Source organism: Dermacentor variabilis, chromosome 8 (assembly GCF_050947875.1).
Source record: "Dermacentor variabilis isolate Ectoservices chromosome 8, ASM5094787v1, whole genome shotgun sequence".
Lineage (NCBI taxonomy): Eukaryota > Metazoa > Arthropoda > Arachnida > Ixodida > Ixodidae > Dermacentor > Dermacentor variabilis.
The window spans coordinates 154527586-154546616 of record NC_134575.1 but is presented as its reverse complement, the minus strand read 5'-3'; the positions used below and the strand labels follow the sequence as shown (position 1 = coordinate 154546616).

Here is a 19031-nt window from a genome sequence, read left to right as displayed (position 1 = left end):
ATAACGTCCGTTAAGCACTTTGGATTCTGTAATCTATGTACGTTAAAATATGTAGTTTGAATAATTAGAAATAATATTTATTTATTTTGGTTTGTTATCCACTAATATTGTATAAATATACTATGCTAAGAGATTTATTAGCAACGGGCGCGAACGGGTAGCTGTCACAAGCGTCCGGCGAAAGGCAGCAACCACGAGCTCATGCCGGTGGCGATGGTGCTGTGGCGCAGGCGGCTACTCTTCTTCGTTACAACTAGTATATTTTGGTTGTTTGCTGATGCTGTTGTGCATAATTTATGTTGAACTTATTCCCCACTCCCCTCTGTAATTCCATTGGCCCTGAGGGTATAAAAAATAATAATAAAAATTGTGTCTGTTATTGGTTTAATGATAATTCCTTACTGTAAATAACTCTTAACGTACCCTCACCTTTTACAGGTTTCGCTACTAAAAGATACCCTATTATAAGAAAGCTAAATAGAACGCTCTAAATTCCGAATTAGATATAATCCTTTCCCACGTGTTGTCATCTTCATTTCATAGTCGGTCAGTGAAACAAAATTAGATACTCTTAAGGAAGAAGATGTCCGGCTTGGTTAAACAGTACGTCCCTATGATTCATATAACCAACGATAAATCTAACCGATGGTTCACCTGATCCCTACGCTTACTGAGAAACAGGAAGAAGCGCCACTGCTAAAGTGTTAAGCGTTTGCGCAAACGCGCAGTTAGGGACACGTACAATGAAAGCTTAAAAGTTTACTGCTCTGCGCTGTCTTCAGCTAAGGGTAAATAATTTACTCATGACCTACTATCTCTTCTGAAATCTAACCCCGAAAGGTTCTGGCACATTATAAGCCCACATCATTACCACAATAATATTTCTTTGCACAACAATAATAACACTCCCCTTCCAAATATTGTGCTTCTTTCAATACTTAGTTTTCTTCTATATTCACTACAGAAGATAAGACTGATCTGCCGGATGTATCGGAACTAAACTGCCAGTATAGGTCACCTACAGAAATAACAGTTGAAGGTGCCACATTGCTTATAAATAACCATAAGCTAACTACATCCTGTGGCAGTGACGACATTAGTGGTGAAATTCTGAAAAACCCCATCATAGAATCTCGTAGAATTCTGTCTCGCACTCAGACTGGAAGATAGCAAATGTCATAGTCATCTTTAACTTAGGTAATAAATACGTACCGGAAAATTACCGTCCAATACCATTAACACCTATATGCTGCAAATTCTAGAACATGTGATTGTATCAAATATCTAAAGCCACCTGGTTACGTTCATGATTACCTAATTTTCTGCAATAGGGAAGCATTCGATTCCGCTGCTACTTCAATAAGTGAGTAATTTCAACTTTACGGAGGAGGATTAAAGTTAACCAAGGAATTTCCACAGAGACGTGTAAATCAGTTTGTAGACATTCCCTTGGTCTTCGTACAAAATCACGTTTGTTGGCAGTACTCCCCAAGTTCTTCGAAGGCGTTGTTAAATTTTCAATCCAAGCATTCCGAAGCAGTAAAAACGGAACTGCCATGTCGTGCCTTAAGTCTTCTCTCACCAGATCCTGCATGCACAAAATGAGCGCCAGTTTTAATGCGCAGGTCCGACGCCTATTAGAAGCAGGTTATGATAGTGTAGCAGTGGCCACTGTGGCTGAGCGCCTAAAGAAGTCGGTTTCGAGAGGGACGGACGTGATTACAGAAAGCAGTAATAGCAAAAAAAGAGTAGTGGCTATTCCGTATATTCATTCAGTGTCGCACAGGCTTAAAAAAGTTGCAAGTAGATATGATGTTAATGTTGCTTTCACTGCTCCCAATAAGCTAGGTAAGATATGCGCTGCCGTGCAGAGGAAAAAGGAGCAGGTAAAAGGCAAAAAACGAACAGATATTTGTCCATTGAAGCACAATAATAACAACAGTTTTACTGACTGTCGTATGGGTGTGGTTTGTAATGTTCCGTTTAGCTGCGACCAGTTCTGCGTGGGACAAACGGGGCGGTGTATCAATGAGAGGCTAATGGAACATAAAAGGTCGTTAACCTGTGGATCGCCTTCTTATCTTTCCCTACATTGCCAAGATTGTAACTGCACGCCAGAGTTAGATGAATGCGCGATATTGTACAGGCACAAGAATGAAGATGCGCCTCTTGTGGTAGAGGCATGGCATATCTATAATGGTGGAAGTGCATGCGTGAGTCAGCCTTGGATTACTTTACATAAGGAAGAGATTAAGTGCCTTAACTGTTATCCCTCACGTAGGCCGGCACATGTACCCGACTGACACGTGGTGTTACCACTCCTGAGCATGCGCAGATGAGTTTTGTGTCTTCTTTCTTCTTTTCGCCTTAGTGCTCCCTTCAGTTGATGTTCGGAGTTCGTGTTGTCCACTTCTCTTGGGTCCTGTCTGCACGTCTCAACTTTTTTTATAATGAATCCTTACCAACTAGCTCAGCTTTCTGTCGTTCTAAGCCACCTGGAAGCCAGCATTTTCTTCTTTTTTAATCTTCACTTCACTTCACTTTATTACCTTGAAAACCCCATTGGAGGGGTATTACATAAAGGTGGTTAATAAAATAAACATTAGAAACAGGCGTTCATTTTGAGATATGGGTGACAACAGCTTCAGTAAAGGCAGATGGGCTTGTGATGGCTGCGATGGCGTGTGGAAGGCCGTTCCAGTCCCTTGATGCTCGAATAAAAAATGATGCTTGAGAAGTGGTGGTCCGGGCACGTGCGCGTGCAATTTGAAGCGGATGACCGGTGCGATGAGATATGTATGAAGGGGGCGTGATGTACGGTGGGTGATTTAGGGAGCTGAAAAAAAAAAATGAGTGGAAGAGAGAGAGGGTGGCAACCTGCCGACGGAAAGAAAGCGTTTCCAAGTCAGATTCCGCTTTCATCGATGAAATGCTGATATCGTATGAATATGAAGATTGAATAAACCTAGTTGCACGATTTTGCACAGCCTCAAGTGAATTTATGATATAAATCTGATTCCGCATTCCAGATGGGAGATGCATATTCAAGTTTTGATCTTACAAATTATTTATAGACCAACGCTTTTACTTGTTGTGGGGTATGACGCAGATGTCGCCTAAGAAATCCCAGTGATCTATTAGCACCTGAGATTATGTTAGTAGCGTGCAGGCGCCAGGACGGATCACAAGATAGGATGACACCGAGGTATTTGAATGATTGGACTGATTCTATTGGAACATCAGCAATGGAATAGGTAAATGTGAGGGGTGCGAGTGAAAGACACGAGTTTACATTTGTTAGGATTTAGGTTCATTAGCCAGCGATTACACCATTCTTGTACATTATTCAGATCGTTCTGGATGAGTGTGGTCAGATGTGTTAGTAACTTTGCGGTAGATTACACAATCATCTGCAAACATGCGAACGTTACATAATACATGCGTTGGTAGATCGTTAATGTAACCTAAAAAAAGAAGTGTTCCCAAGACGGATCCCTGGGGGACGCCTGATGTTACGGGGAGTCTGCTAGAATAATGGTTATTAACAAAAACAAACTGAGAGCGGTTAGTCAAGAATGCTTCTATCCACTTTAGTACGTCGGGGTGTAAATTTAACTGAGACAATTTTAGCAGCAAACGTTTATGAGGAACTGTGTCAAATGCTTTTGCAAAATCCAGGAATCTGGCGTCAGTCTGAAAGTTACTGTCAAGTTTAACATGCAGGCCGTGAATGAAAATTGCCAACTGTGTTTCACAAGAGTAGCCTTTCCGAAATCCGTGCTGACAAAGGTGAAAAAAACAGATTGAGTCTAAAAAGTTCATGATATGCGAGTATATGACGTGTTCCATGATTTTGCAGGGGACACTAGTTAATGATATAGGACTATAATTTAATGGGGTGTCTCTGTTGCCTGATTTGAAGACTGGAACAACCTTGCCCACTTTCCAGTCGTATGGTAAGATGCCTGTAGAAAGTGAGTGCGAAAACAAGAAAGTTAGGTACGCAGCAGATACATGGTTAATATTTCTTAAGAGTTTGGAATTAATATCATCTACACCTGCTGACGATGAAAGCTTGATGTTATCAATAATCGAGGTGATTCCGTCTGTCGAGAATATAATTTATTTATTTTTTTAGTACATACTGCAGACCACATTGTGGTCCTTGCAGCACGGGCAGGCAATTAGTACAAGGCATATACAAGATACGTCCGTATACATCCATATAATATACAGACTTTACAAGGAGATATTGCTCACAGAAACACTTAGTGAAAATATGAAAACACAATACCTAAATCAATCCATGGTGCAAACAGAACAATGTAAAAAAAAGCAAGGGAATTGCACATCAAACGCAAGGGAGAGTCGAGGATTTGCCTTGCTCATTCAACAGCAAGGAGAACACATTCTATGCGAAAACAAAAAAGACAATAAAAACTTACATAAAACACAGTCACATGTTGTAAGGGGCGGGCAGTGAATTCCATTCAGAAATAGTCCGGGGAAAGAAGCAGAACTTATAGCTGTCTGTGCTAGCATAGATGGGTGTCAGTGTATCCGAACGATGGTGTCGTGTATACCTTGTGGAGAGGTGACTTACATAGAGTGAAGGGTCCAGAGCCAATTTGTGATTAATTAGATTATGTAAAAAATCTAGCCTGTGTTTCTGTCTTCTCTGTTCAAGCGAAGGAATGTCGTTAGCCAACATCAACTCTGACGGCGAATCCGAACTTTTAAACTTGGAATAAATAAAACGAACAGATTTTCTCTGTATTCTCTCAAGTTTGTTAACATTGACTTTAGTATAGAGATCCCATGCAACGCAAGCATATTCAAGTTTTGGCCGGATATAGGTTAGGTATGCGAGTAGCTTAACGTTTGAGGGGGCATTTCTTAGTTTGTGTCGCAGATAGGTTAGCTTACGAAAGGCAGAAGAACACGTGTTATCAATGTGAAGGTTCCAAGAAAATTTATTAGTGAACGTTATGCCAAGGTACTTGTAACTCTCAACTTGCTTTAATGGAACAGATTCCACTTGATAAGCGTACTCCAGGGGATTCTTTTTATGCGTTATGCGAAGAGAGACAGCTTTATCTATGTTTGCAGCCATGCCCCATTCTTCGCACCACAAGAATATATTATTCAAGCTAGAGTTAAGTTCCTCCTTATCATCCACGGACTTAATAGTACGAAATACAACGCAGTCATCTGCATACAGCCTTCTTTGTGTTCCTGGTTTGACGACGGTAACAACGCCATTAATATATAAAAGAAAGAGCAATGGACCCAGGACGCTGCCCTGGGGAACACCTGAAGTGACTGGTAGATATCCAGAGTTGTGATCGTCAACTGAAACATACTGATAGCGATTATCCAGATAGTCTGTAATCCAAGTAATTATGATGTCCGGAAGGTTAGTGTTCCTTAATTTTAAAATTAGCTTTTTGTGAATTACCCTATCGAATGCTTTACTGAAGTCTAAAAACACTGCATCAATTTGACCGTTGGCATCCAAAGCTTTGGTAATTGAATCAATAATTGTTACTAATTGTGTGGTAGTGGAATAACCTTTTCTGAAGCCATGTTGAGCACTTGTTAGTATGCAGTGTTCATCTAAATATTCATTAATGCGAGTTGCGATTATGTGCTCGAAAAGTTTGCAGCAAGATGACGTTAATGATATGGGGCGGTAAGTCTCGAGCAATAATCGATCGCCTTTTTTAAAGACCGGAACAACTCGAGCCATCTTCCAATCCTCAGGCACTTTCGCGCATAACAAAGGTGCTCTGAATAATACCACTAAGAACTTGGCAACAGTTTCGGCGTATCGCCTAAGAAACACATTCGGGAGTTTGTCAGGGCCAGGAGTTGTTTTGGTTTTTAAATTGAGCAACATAGACACAATGCCACGGTAAGATATAAAGTTCGCCTCATGCTCTTCAAACACTGCAGAACTCAAAGATGGGCCTGGTCGTGCACGGGAGAATACGCTATGAAAATAAGTGTTAAAATGTTGTGCGATGGCATTCAAGTTGTTAAGAATGGTTCCATTAACTGCAATTTCCGTAATAGTCTTCTTGCTATTGCCAAGGTATCCCCAAAACTTATCCGGTGCGTTTTTTATAAAGTTCGGTAATGTTGTGGAAAAATAAAAATTTTTTGAATTTTTATTTCTATTTTTTTTTTAAGCTTGTTTTGGAGTTCCGTGATAACGACCGAGCGTGGATGCTTCTTTTTTATTCGTTTGATTTTGCGCTTTAGTTGTACTATTCCACGCGTCATCCAAGGCGTACTTTTATTGACTTTCTTAGATTTAGTGGGTATGAATGTATCTATGCAATGCCAGCACACTGTAGCAAACGTGGTCCAAAGTGTAAGCACATCACTACCAGTATCTGCAAAGCGCGTAAGACAAGTTTCCATGTAGTCAACTATGCTGGCGTCATCCGCTCTGGTGTAATCTTTAAAATATTTGGTATTGTTAGTTTTAGGAACGGTAGTTTTGATAATGGGCAAGGAAAGTGCAATAAGGTAATGGTCAGATAAGCCATCTTCGATTGACACGGTATGCTCGGAAAAGGTTCGGTTTAAAAAAATAACATCTAATATAGAACGTGATGACCCTTGCACACGCGTAGGCCCATTAACCACTTGAATAAGATCATGTGTTAGCATAATGTCAAAAATAATGTTAGCATTTCCATCGGCCTTATTGTTTGCTTGGAGGAGCTCCCAATTAACACCAGGCAAGTTAAGATCGCCGATCAAAAAATTTTTCTTATTTTGATAGAGAGACATGTGCTCTTTTAAGTTTATTCAAGTAGTCTGGTGTAGCATCGGGCGGTCTTACCCGCCGTGGTTGCGGTTGCTCAGTGGCTATGGTGTTGGGCTGCTGAGCACGAGGTCGCGGGATCGAATCCCGGCCACGGCGGCCGCATTTCGATGGGGGCGAAATGCGAAAACACCCGTGTGCTTAGATTTAGGTGCACGTTAAAGAACCCCAGGTGGTCAAAATTTCCGGAGTCCTCCACTACGGCGTGCCTCATAATCAGAAAGTGGTTTTGGCACGTAAAACCCCAAATATTATTATTATTATCGGGTGGTCTATAAAATGCGAACAGCACAAAGGATTGACCCCAGCACGATAACTTAACGCATAGGTACTCTAGTTCGGGAGTATCACCGATAAGCCTGGCTCCGATTTGATCTTTAACTAGAATCGCTATACCTCCGCCTCTGCGCAGTCTATCTTTACGAAATACTTTGTGATTGGGGGGAAAAACAAGACAGTTTTGTCTGAGCAAAGACAAGTTCATTTGTTATATCGCTGCGCAACCAGGTATCCGTTATGACTGCGATGTGCGGATCGTGTTGTAGCAAGTGAATTTCTAGGGAATCTGTCTTGTTCACCACGCTACGAGCATTAAAATTCACGATACGCAGACGTTTGTCCTTGGCTGAAACTGAATTGCTATGGATGGCAGGTTGGAAGATTTCTAAACATGAAAGTTCTGAAACATTGTCTGGATCATCGGCGACGCTCGTGCCTATTTCTGCGTCTGCGCATGACGGCGGGTCGTTGGGCGGTATGGTTTTTCTGAGTCGTTTTTTTAAACAGGAATTCTTTCATTTTTCTCCTCGCTCCAAATATATGCTGTACTATTGATGTACAATTTGTCCAAAGCTAAGGAAACCTTATCACCCTTCTCGCGGTTTTCTTTCGCACTTGCTCACAGCTTCCTTCTAACATCTCGAACTTTTCGCGAATAGTCTTCACTTATTGATATAGTAGTGTTCTTCAGTTTGTGGCATTGTTTAAAAATTAACGCTTTGTCTCTTGTGTCGAACAATCTCAGGATGACAGGTCGTTTCTTAATCGTGGACGGACGACCTAACCTACGTATTCGTTCAGTAGCTATTGGGATAAGTTTGAGAAGTTCTTGGAAGATACCTTTATTTACAGGTGTTTCCAGTGATTCGCCGTTTTCACTCTCTGGTTCTGTTAGGCCAAAAATAATGAAATTAGGCATTCTACTGTGGTTCTCCAATTCGTCTATTTTCTTTTCAAGGGTCAGAACAACTTCATTAATATGTGAAAGCCGGTTTTGGCATAAAGTGACCTTGTCTTCAAATTTCGATAAAGCGTCAACCTTTTTTTCAATTTCAACCAGGTGGTTTTCTTTGATATCCTTAATATCAGCTGCGATTTCCTCAAGTTGTTTCAAGATTTGAGCAACTTCGGGCCCGGGGTTAGTTTCAGTGTCCCCTCCCAAAAGCAGTAACTTCCGGAGGCAAAAAACATCAAGCAAGCAACACAGCCATGGGCACGGCAGCACTACTAGAAAAGGATCGCTTGAACGGTAACACTTGCCGTAATTCTTCCTCACCTGCAAAAAGAAGAGCAGAGGATTGGACCGCATTCTTTCGGTGCCACCGTGCCCAGTGGTCGCGTATTCCAAAGGGTGGCCCTTTATACTTGTTCCGCACGGTGTCGTCACTTGCAGAGGCTGCGTGGCGCCCTCTGAGCTTGCTGTCGTTGTATGATGAGGTGGTCTCATGGGTGGCAGCAGAAACTGATCAGTAGCTTGATGGTAGATGAGATCGCCGTGCTTGTACGTAGCGGCCGTGACCACGTTGTGCTCCAGGCAGTATGCAGTGCGCAGGAGGCAGAACTGCACAAAGAAAAGCAGAGGATTGGACCGCATTCTTTCGGTGCCACCGTGCCCAGTTGGCGACATACGCGGCGCAGTTATGTTAGTAGATGTGGGAAGATCTGGAGCTGAAGTCTCGTTAGTAAATACAGAGAAAAAGGCTGCGTTAAAAATGTCAGCACACTCGCTGTCCCTGACCACTTCGCCATGTGCATTTAACTCGCTGATCATGCGCGCCTCCTGAGGGTTTATTGTTTGCCGAAATTGACGAGGGCTGTTCGTGAGCATTTTAGGCAGTTCATCGTGGAAAAAGGAGAATTTAGCATTCCGTATAACCCTCAGATAATCGTCTTCAGCCACGAAGTATTTCTCCCAAGCAGAGGGGTGTCCGTTTAGTTTGGCTGAGCGGAAGAGACGTTTCTTTTTGTTTTCAAGTCGCTTAAGCGCTTTAGTGAACCATGGCTTGTTTCGGTTTCCGCGGAACGTTATTCTCCGTATGAACTTATCAACGAGATCACCTAGTTTGTTTTTAAATATTGCCCAGTTTTCATTAATAGAGCGCGTAGAACATAACCTCACGAACGTAGGAAGAAATGCGCTCAGATGACTATTAATTGCATCATAATTACCTTTATTGTACAGGCGGATTGTTTTGCTGACTAAATGGCGTTTTACGGGTTGAAACAAAAATGTGGCGTGAATTACTTTATGGTCGCTGACTTCAGGTAAGATATGCTATTGATGACAAACTTTCCGGATTACTGGTTAGGATGAGATCTAGGATGCTAGATGTGCTCAGTGCAACGCGTGTAGGTTCTGATACAAGTTGGGTTAAATTGAAATTAAGGCAGAAATCCACAATATCTCTAGCAGGCCCACTGCTCATAGTTATGGGGACGTCATTGCTCCAGTCTATTTGAGGAAAGTTAAAATCACCGAAAAGGAGGACTTCTGCTTGCGGGTTTTGATTACTAAGGTCACTCAAACTGTTATTAAGTTTAAATGTGAAATCTGGAATATTGTTTGGAGGCCTGTAGCAAACACCTAGAATGATAGTATGGGAGGAAGCATGAATAATTAGCCATAATACTTCAGGATCAGAAGTGATGTTTTTGGCTACGGAGCACGATAACTGTTGGTGCACAGCAATCAGTACACCGCCCCTCCCCCCTCCCCCCCCCCAATGCCTTTGCGATCCTTTCGATAGACATTAAATTCCGGTAGGTCGGCTAGTACTTCTGTGTCTGTTATATCTTCTGTTAGCCACGTTTCGGTTATCACCATTATATTACTGTTGGATGATAAAACAAGGTTGGAAAAAGCGTCACGTTTGGGAAGGAAACTGCGTGCGTTGGCGAAGATTACAGACAATGATATGTTAGATTTGGGTTTAACAGTGTAGCAGACATTTTTACGACGGGGAAATTGCTATATTATTTCTTTGACAGACTGTGTTTGCTCGTAGTAGACGTAGCGCTTATGGCCCATATGCAGTGTTTTGAATCGCAACGAAAAAGGTAATGATTTGCTTTTTGCGTAAGTAATGAGTTGCCTGCGAGCGCTTTGTACGGAACGAGTGAAATCCTCTCCAACGCTGAAGCTGGTTCCTTTGAACTTGCGGCCGTTATAAAGAATGAATTCTTTTGTTTTATGAAAGGTGAATTTTTCTATGATAAGACGGTGGCGGTTAGTACCTGTGCGATGACCGTGACGATGTGCGCGCTCAATTTCTTTCGGCTCGATACAAATATCCGAATGGTCCTGGCAGTGCTTGATGATAAGTTGCTCGGTCTGGGCAAACGCCTCTGATCCAGTTGATTCAGGGAGGCCATAAAAAAAAGATTATTGCATCGTGACTGGTTCTCGGCGTCATCAATACGCGTTTCAAGCCTGTGTACCCCGGTGGCCACTTGAGCGGTACACGTTTTCACGGTTTCAATGTCAGAGCGCAGGGAGACAAGATTTTGATAATGCCCCTCTAGATCAGTCATGCGTTTGCCCATATCCGCAATAGCTTTGTCTGTCGACAATAAATGAACTTTCAGGTCTTGAACCTGACTGATTATTTGCGACTGGCCAGCAGATAAGTTGTTCAATTCAGCTAGTAATGCGTTGGAGTCCGGCTCCGGGTTGCTTTCGACATCGCCCGACATCATGAACAAGGCACGAATTACATGAAAGCACTCAAGGGCGACAAGAAGGCAGCAGTGCGGGCTCGGCAGCTGAAGCAGGAAATAATTGCTAGACTTCTTACAAAAAAGAGTGTAAGCCTTACCAACCTGCATGACGAGAGTGAACGGTTTAGCGATATCTGCATCTGTGCACAGCCGTCGAGCCCACAAGGCGCCACCGGTGGTGCCTGCTCTTTTGTAGTTGGCCGTAAGGTCGATGTCGATGACGACGGGTTTGTCCATGCTGCATCGAGCACCACCGTCTTCAGTAGTGGTATCATCGAAAACGCAGATCCGCCGCTCCCGAAGAAATCCAGGGGCTTGAAGGGTGGTGCAGTTGAAGAACCAGGGGCGCACATCAGGGAGGGCTGACCGGCAATCCTGTCTGTTTCACCTGACCAAGCACGATATTGCAGCGGGGCCGCCAGGGAAGCCGTTACTAGGGCTGGAAGCAACAGGCGCACGAATGCGTGCTGAAACACCTGCATGACAAGAGTGAACGGTTCAGCGATCTGCGTCTGTGCACAGCCGCCGAGCCCACCAACAAGGATTTCTCAGATAATTGTCAAGTGATGCACAATTATTCGAATTAACAACTGATTTACGTATTAACATGAAACTTTTCAAAAGCATTCGACCTTGTAGTACGTTGCCGTCTGAAGTTATCTGCTCTTAAATTAGATTCTCTTACACTAACACGTATTCACAATTTCCTATCTAATCGTCAGGAATTCACAGCACTTATTAATTTTGCTCTTTCACACGTTATTTCAGGTAAACCAGAAGGCGGCGTTCTTTTCTATACTACATCTAATATACGTTAATGATTTACCGAATAACATTTCCTCACACGTGTGCATTTTTGCGGACGACCGCATTCTTTATCATTCTATTAATGGTGCCGATGATCATACATGTCTCCAAATGCTTTAGAACGTAATTCTCTTTGGTGTAACACTAAATAATGAACCTTAACGTATCTAAGTGTAAAATTGTCACTAATTCTACGTTTTCTGTCACATAAATAACATCACTATTTGCATGATACTCAATATAAATTTATTGGTGTTAATCTAACTACGGCTTTTCCGTAGTAATCGCACATTGCATGCATATATATGCGCCAATTCTTCGAGACATGAAGGTACATGCAACGCAAGGTACATAATTCTGATAAAGGCATTCATAAGCTAGCTTACCTAGCCTTTGTTCGACCTCAGCTTGAATACGTTGCATCTGTCTGGTTCCCCCATCAGAAATATTCTATATAAAAAAAATTAGAATCTATCTGCAGAATAGGGCTGCGTGTTTTATTTCACGTTGTTATGACTATAACGACGACTACAACTAAAGTATGATTGTTGTGATGTATCCCTGCTATAATTATTTCAGAAGTGTGTCCGTCAAACAGCGCCATCAATTCTGCCACTTAAAACTACTGATTAGAAGTCACAAAGGTTGTTGTACAATCGGTCAATTTCATGCGCATTACGGAAACACTAATTCATTCAACAAACTCCGCTCTTGCAAGAGCCATTCGCCTTTCGAACGACCTTCCTAACATTATACCTTATGAGAGTGACGAAAAAAATTCCAAGGCTCTTCTAACAACGCATATATAAAACCCTACATAACATAACGTATTTTCTTACGTTGCCTTTCCCGTTATTAATGCGCAACTATGCGTTAAATACTGTTTTGTTATGGCCTAATTATGTCCCACTCGCTCTGTAATTCCAGTGACTGTATTTTAATGTGCCAAATTTTATTTTTGAATGAGCTGTCGTGTTCAAAACATTCGGTTTGTTCCTTGTACATATTGTAACACTATATTACGGTATATTAGCGCATTTATTACCCTTTACTTTTTGTATATGTATTCACATATGTATTCTAAATATTGTATTTAACAGTCTTTGATTGTACTCTCCATCCTTACGCAGTGCCTCTAGTGGCCTGGAAGGTATCTTAAATAATAAATTTACTCATGAATAAATAAATTAATCAGGATTTCCGTGTATTAGTCATTTTGGTATCATGTATGGCGATAAGCTGTGCACGAATTTATTGTTTGCTGGACTCTAAATGTATGACACGTGCAGTAAGGCTTCTGAATAATGTTAATTTTGAATATATTCAATACTTAGCAGTGTTCCGCTGAGCTAGTCTTTATCTGTTATATATGTGAGGCATTATCGCCTGCGATGCTTACCTTTGAGTGGTTAGGGCGAATGAAACTGTCTAAACGCGCCCATTTACCTTCTTTATAAGAATTTGTAAATCTCGCAGTTCTGTCTCTTTTGCAAATGCTTACGCCAGAAGAATTATGTTCCCGGTCTAAGCGCAGGTCTGCTTGCGTTTTACTTTATGAACCTTGTTCGCTAGTACAATTTACTAATTTATACCCTATCCACAATCTGTTTTGCAGAACTATGAATAGCGTCGTCGTGTGGGCATTGGCACTGATGTGCGCCGACATCATCAACCTTCATGCGGCTACGGCTGGCAGGCCTGGGACCCTAGGCAGAGTGAGGCCTGCTGGATTAGCTGGTCGGCGCTTCGCACTACAGGGACCCGACGGTGTGGTACACTTCGGTTCGCCGTATGATCTGGACGAGAGCACATCGTCTGAAGAAAAAGGTGAACGTCCCCCACACAACAAGCAACGACCAAAGCATCCGCATGGCGGGGCCAAGCACTCACCACACCACCCACACCCTCCTTCATCACCCCAACAAACTAAACCTCCCGCTAGCGTGGATGATCCCCTGTACAATTATACCGACGCAGGTGATCATTCACTTGTGAAGCCACCTTTGGCCGGAGAGCCTGTTTATAAGCAACCAACTGGGGAAAATCCTCTCGGTATATCGCCACCTTACCTTCCACCCAGCAGGCCACCGATTCTTGCAAAGTTCCCCGATTTGACCGAAGCAGGGGCTCCCCCAGTGCAGAAACACCACGACAAAACGACGGGTGTGCCGAACTCACCGATGCCAGAAAAATACCCAGATTTGCACGGAGGCGTTCCCCCAACGAACAATCTTCCACTTCCTATATATAACCCAGAAGCGACCAGGGAAGCGCTCCCTCCAAACGGCAAGCACCCCGACGGACCAGAGCAGAGTCCACTCAAATCCGTGCCCGCGGCCGCTTACCCAGATGGCGAGGGTCAATTCCCGGCAAAACCTCCAGTTGCGCTGTACAATAACCCTCTTCCCGCTGCCACAGAAAATAAACCTAATGTTGTGCCGCCACCTCCAGCCAACAAGTACCCTACGGAGGCCACGTCGACACCTTTAGCTGAAGTGCCACCGAAGAAACAACCGGAAGTAGTAACTTCGGAACTGAAGCCCGCACCGCCGTTGGCACAAAGCGTTTCTTCGTTTCCTATTGCTTCACAAGAACAGCCTGCGTTGCCCTCCAAGGACAACGAGAGCGCCCCGCCTATCGTAGCTGCTGGTCCTCTGGTACCGCCTTCCTTAGAACAGGCACTGCCTGGCTGCCCTGTGTGCCAGTGCACGTGCCCGCAGCAACCGTATAGCGCAGGATTCCCGGGTTTCCCCAACAACGGATATCCCAACTATGGTGGTGGCTTTGGTGGCTACCGCAATGTATTGCCTCAAGGTTTCGCCGGTTATCCTGGAGGATTTCCGCAGGGTGGCCCTCAAGGACCTTCCTATGGCCCCCAAGGACCTCAAAGTCCAGGCTACCCTGTTCAAGGCAATGCGCAGATTCCCCAGCGCCCCCATTATCCTAATCCCGGAGCACCTCAAGGTCCTGGCTACATACAAGGACCACAGGGCTATACGGGCTACACGCAGGATCCCAGCAGTTATCCTCATCGAATTAACCCTGCAGGCAACCAAAGTCCAGGTTACAATCAAGGGCCTCAAGGCTTTGCTCAAGGATCCAACAATGGACTGCCAGGCCAGCCGCAACTGCCAAACTATACGCCTGGTGGATCGCAAGCATCTCCTCCAGTGCAATCTCCTGACGTTCCTGCACAAGGCAAACAAGATGGCGTAGTAGGCGAGAAAACAGGCCAACATCCGGACGCTAAGAGTCTTGATGCAGAGTCGCCGCGCGACGACAGGGTTCCCGCGGAGTCACAGTATGTTCCCGAAGTTGTATTGCCGCCAAAGGACCAGCAATGCAGAGGCCCGTCGTGTCCCCACGTAAGTGCACCGCACACGCATACTAATCTTATGTGTGTTTGTAGGGCGCTATTTCAGCGCGACATCGAGCACGCGGGATCGTTTTCTTCGAAGTTGGATGTAGGTTTGATGAAAGAAAATTTACACATTTTCTTTACCTCCCCTAAGCTTCTGCGTACATGCTTTGGTGCTTCGCATCCATTCGGGCCAAGCATCAGAACAGGCAGACCACAGTCTGCCCTCGAGATTTCAACCCTGAGTGCCTCACAAGCAAATTGGAGCTACTGAACAACTTTGTTAGACAATTTCCTATCGTGAACACAGTGGCAACTGCGGAGCATTGTTTTATAAATAGCACAGGATGAAATCCCGTTGGCAAAGAATCGTGCGCCGAGCAATGGAAAATGGCGCGTAAAGGCAAATGATAGAAAGATGGCAATAACACATGCAATGGATGTTATTATGTTTAAGAATAAAAATAAGGTTAGGGAAGGTCATGTAATGGGGGGGGGGGGGGTCATAGACCGGTATGGTAACCATATGGGTATCAAAGGAAGTCGAGCAGACGGGAAAGTCAGAAAAATAAATGGGTTATAAGATCGTGAATTCGCTATTGGACTTGGTGTGTAATGTTGGCGCATGTGCCGAGGGAGAAACGATTGCCCTGCATTCAACTTAGGTTCCTGATTACCAATATATTTAAGGCAATACTTTCTAACCAGCCCAAAATATTTGCCGTATAAGTGATCACTCAATCTACTGGTGGCTGCTCGCTAGAATCCTACTTGCGATAAAGAGTATGTAAAACCAAATTTAGCTTTCTCTGTGTCAATGATTCAAATCTTACTTGGCACTTATGCTTTTCCTCCACTTTTATTAATTTCTTTAATGAGTCAATCTATTAATTTATTAATTTCTTTCCAGCCTTTTGACGGATTCCAGCATTAGCGGAGCCGCAGCTTTATACCGGTAAATGCTTAAGTGAAACAAGTGAATCAAATATCCAACCGATCGATATAAAATAGGGCCTTGAGAGCGAAAGCTCATGTCAGCCACTCAGTAGCTACAGCCGGTTGCATGTTCGAGAGACGGGAGGGTAGATCACCTATGTCCACGCTACCAATCCTTACGTCATGCTTCTATCGATAATCGATATTATTGAACAAACAGCATGAAAGCAGACAACTACACGGTCATTGAGGAAATCAGGCGCATTATATATATATATTGTTACGCATGAAGAAAACGAAGACCAGTGAACGTGCTGGCGGTCCCGAGTGGAAGAAGAAAGAAGAGAACGACGCTCAGTTGATAAACCAGCTGACCGCTCTTGCGCTCACCTTCGCGACCTAAAGTAAACGGTCCCCTTCATCCGTCAGGGTTATAAACGGTCTCCTTCGCGCGTAACAAAGTGGTGGAGGTGCGGGGTATCGCTCACAACAACGGAACCATCACTGCCGCAGCTTCGTCGAAGCCGTCGACTTGCCGGCCTCCCGCCATCAGCCGTGACCATCTTCGACATGCCAGAAGAAGGAGCCACTCCGAGGGCAGCGCCTAGCAGTCCGCTGCCATACTACCGAGTTCCACCCACCTTCGGAGGCAAAGCGGGGGAAGATGCCGACGAGTGGCTCGTCCACTACAAACGAGTGAGCAAATCCAACGGGTGGGATGCAACCGCTCAGCTCACCAACGTGGTGTTCTCCCTGACCGATACCGCCCTCGTGTGGTATGAGAACCACGAGGACGCGCTTACGACGTGGGAACATTTTGTTGACGAGTTAAAGGCGTGTTTTGGGGACTCAGTCGCCAAAAAAAGCGTGCGGAGCAGACACTGTCGCAACGGGCGCAGCTACCAGGTGAGACATGCACAACATACATCGAAGAAGTGTTAAAGCTGTGCAAGGTGGTCAATGCTCGCATGTCGGAAGAAGATAGAGTTGGGCATTTGCTGAAAGGAGTGGCTGAGGATGTGTACAATTTTCTAATTGGAAAGGAGAGCCTCAGTTCTGTGTCCGATGTCATACGGCACTGCAGAACTTTTGAAACGCTAAAGATGCGTCGGATTGCGCCAAAGTTTGGTCGGTTGGCAAACGTTACGACGGTTGCCAGTGTGGACACGAGTCCTTGCCTCGACCTTCCTTCGACCATCCGACAGATTGTCCGCGAGGAACTTTCCCGCCGCGAAGGGTTGTTGCATTCCACTGGTGACCACCATGGCGTGTACACGTCACGTGAGGCTATGACGGCGCCACATTCGGCCCCTTGGCAACCGATGGTTACCGCAGCGGCCGTGGAGTACAGCGCAGCCCCACAGTCGAGGATGACAACACGCCCGCCGACTCCGCGCTATGACCAACGCACTCAGCGCACGCCTTCTCGACGCCCGATGTATCGTCGTGACACTCGCCACGAACCAACCCACTACACGCGGGAAAATGATAATATCCGCTTCATCGACGAACGACCAAGGTTTAGACCTCTCCCGGTGTGTTATTCCTGTGGTGTCCCGGGTCATATATCGCGGTTTTGCAACCAGCGTATAACCACGTGGTATGGCCAGCCGTCAGAGTTTTTTCGGCCCTCCGAACGGCCACACGGTGCCCCGTGGCCAGCACACGTATCGTCTGGCGACGAGTATTGGCCGAGCAGCTCCCGGAATCGCTCCCCAGCATCTGACAGAAGTTTGACACCCCCACCGCAACGTCGTGCTCCCCGTTCTCCCTCACCGCTGCGTCGCACCGCGTCCCCTTCGTCACCGGAAAACTAGCTAGCGCGGCCGATGGAGGTGAGGTCGCTGGAGACGTGCTACTAACAGAAATACCTCCTGTGTTGATGCTGAAAAACAAAGTGCGCGTGCTTGTAGATAATGTCCCTGTGATGGCTCTGGTGGACACAGGCGCAACAATTTCGGTCATGAGTGTCTCGTTTAAACACGTGTTAGGGCGAAAGGTTTTGTTTAAATGGGACGAAGATTCAAAGTTCTGTGGAGTGAGTGGTGAGCCGTTGCGACCTATTGGTGTGTGTAGTGCTGACGTATTTTTGGGAGGCCATGTTATTACGACAGAGTTTGTAATTATTCCTCGGTCGACCCATGATGTTATTCTCGGCATGGACTTCTTGCGGGAGTGTGGTGCTACTGTCGACTGCCGCACCGGAAAAGTATTCTTAAGTGGTAGGATTCCATCAGGACTCCTGGAGAACCCTGTAGATCGCGAAACTACACGGTGTGTTTGTGGTGATACGGTCATACCTGCATCATCTACCGTTTGCGTTCCCGTTGTCTGTTGCGGCGCCGATTCCGACTGCTTCGAAGCTACCGTAGAACCGATGCACTTTAACTGTATGAAGAAAAATGTTTTGGTTCCACATTGTGTGGTGTCGATCAAAGGCGGACGCACTGGCTTATGGACTGTAAACTGTTCTAAGGAGCCCGTTATACTACCTGACGGCATGAAATTAGCCTTCGCCAGGGAACACGCGTCCTTATCAGTGGCTCAACTTACAGATGTGCCGGAAGAACCTGACGGCCACAGTTCGGAAACGGCCCTTTTGTCGATGGTCAATAAATCGCTCAGCACGAGTGAACGCCGAACGTTAGTGGGTGTGCTTTCGAAGCACGTTTCGGTATTCGACTTTGCGCAGAAGGACAAAACACCTGCAATCCCTGCGTCTCGAACGCGCCATACCATCAACACGGGTTCGGCAAATCCGATTAGACAAAAGCCATATCGTGTTTCACCATCAGAGCGCCAGATTATCAACGAACAAGTGCACGAAATGATGAAAAAGGGAGTCGTACAAGAGTCAGCTAGTCCGTGGGCAGCTCCAGTGATTCTTGTTAAAAAATAAGATGGATCTTGGAGATTTTGCGTCGACTATCGCCGTTTGAATGCTGTAACAAAAAAGGACGTGTACCCACTCCCACGTATTGATGACGCAATAGACTGCCTTCATTCCGCCTCTTACTTTTCCTCAGTAGATTTACGATCCGGCTATTGGCAAATTCCGATGCATCCTGACGACAAGGAGAAGACTGCCTTTGTAACCCC

The 19031-nt window shown here is 44.9% G+C and overlaps 1 protein-coding gene and 1 pseudogene across 2 annotated transcripts in view; one reads left to right on the top strand and one right to left on the bottom strand.

Annotated features, from left to right (window-relative positions):
• LOC142590681 (uncharacterized) overlaps nt 1-19031 on the top strand; it is a 344046-nt gene that overhangs the window by 87216 nt on the left and 237799 nt on the right. For both annotated transcript variants that reach the window (XM_075703098.1, XM_075703097.1), the window contains one exon: nt 13254-15003. In XM_075703098.1, the coding sequence (XP_075559213.1) occupies nt 13258-15003 (1746 nt within the window). In that variant the 5' untranslated portion in view covers nt 13254-13257. The remainder of the gene's footprint in view (nt 1-13253; nt 15004-19031) is intronic.
• LOC142591609 (uncharacterized) lies at nt 10083-11388 on the bottom strand (annotated as a pseudogene).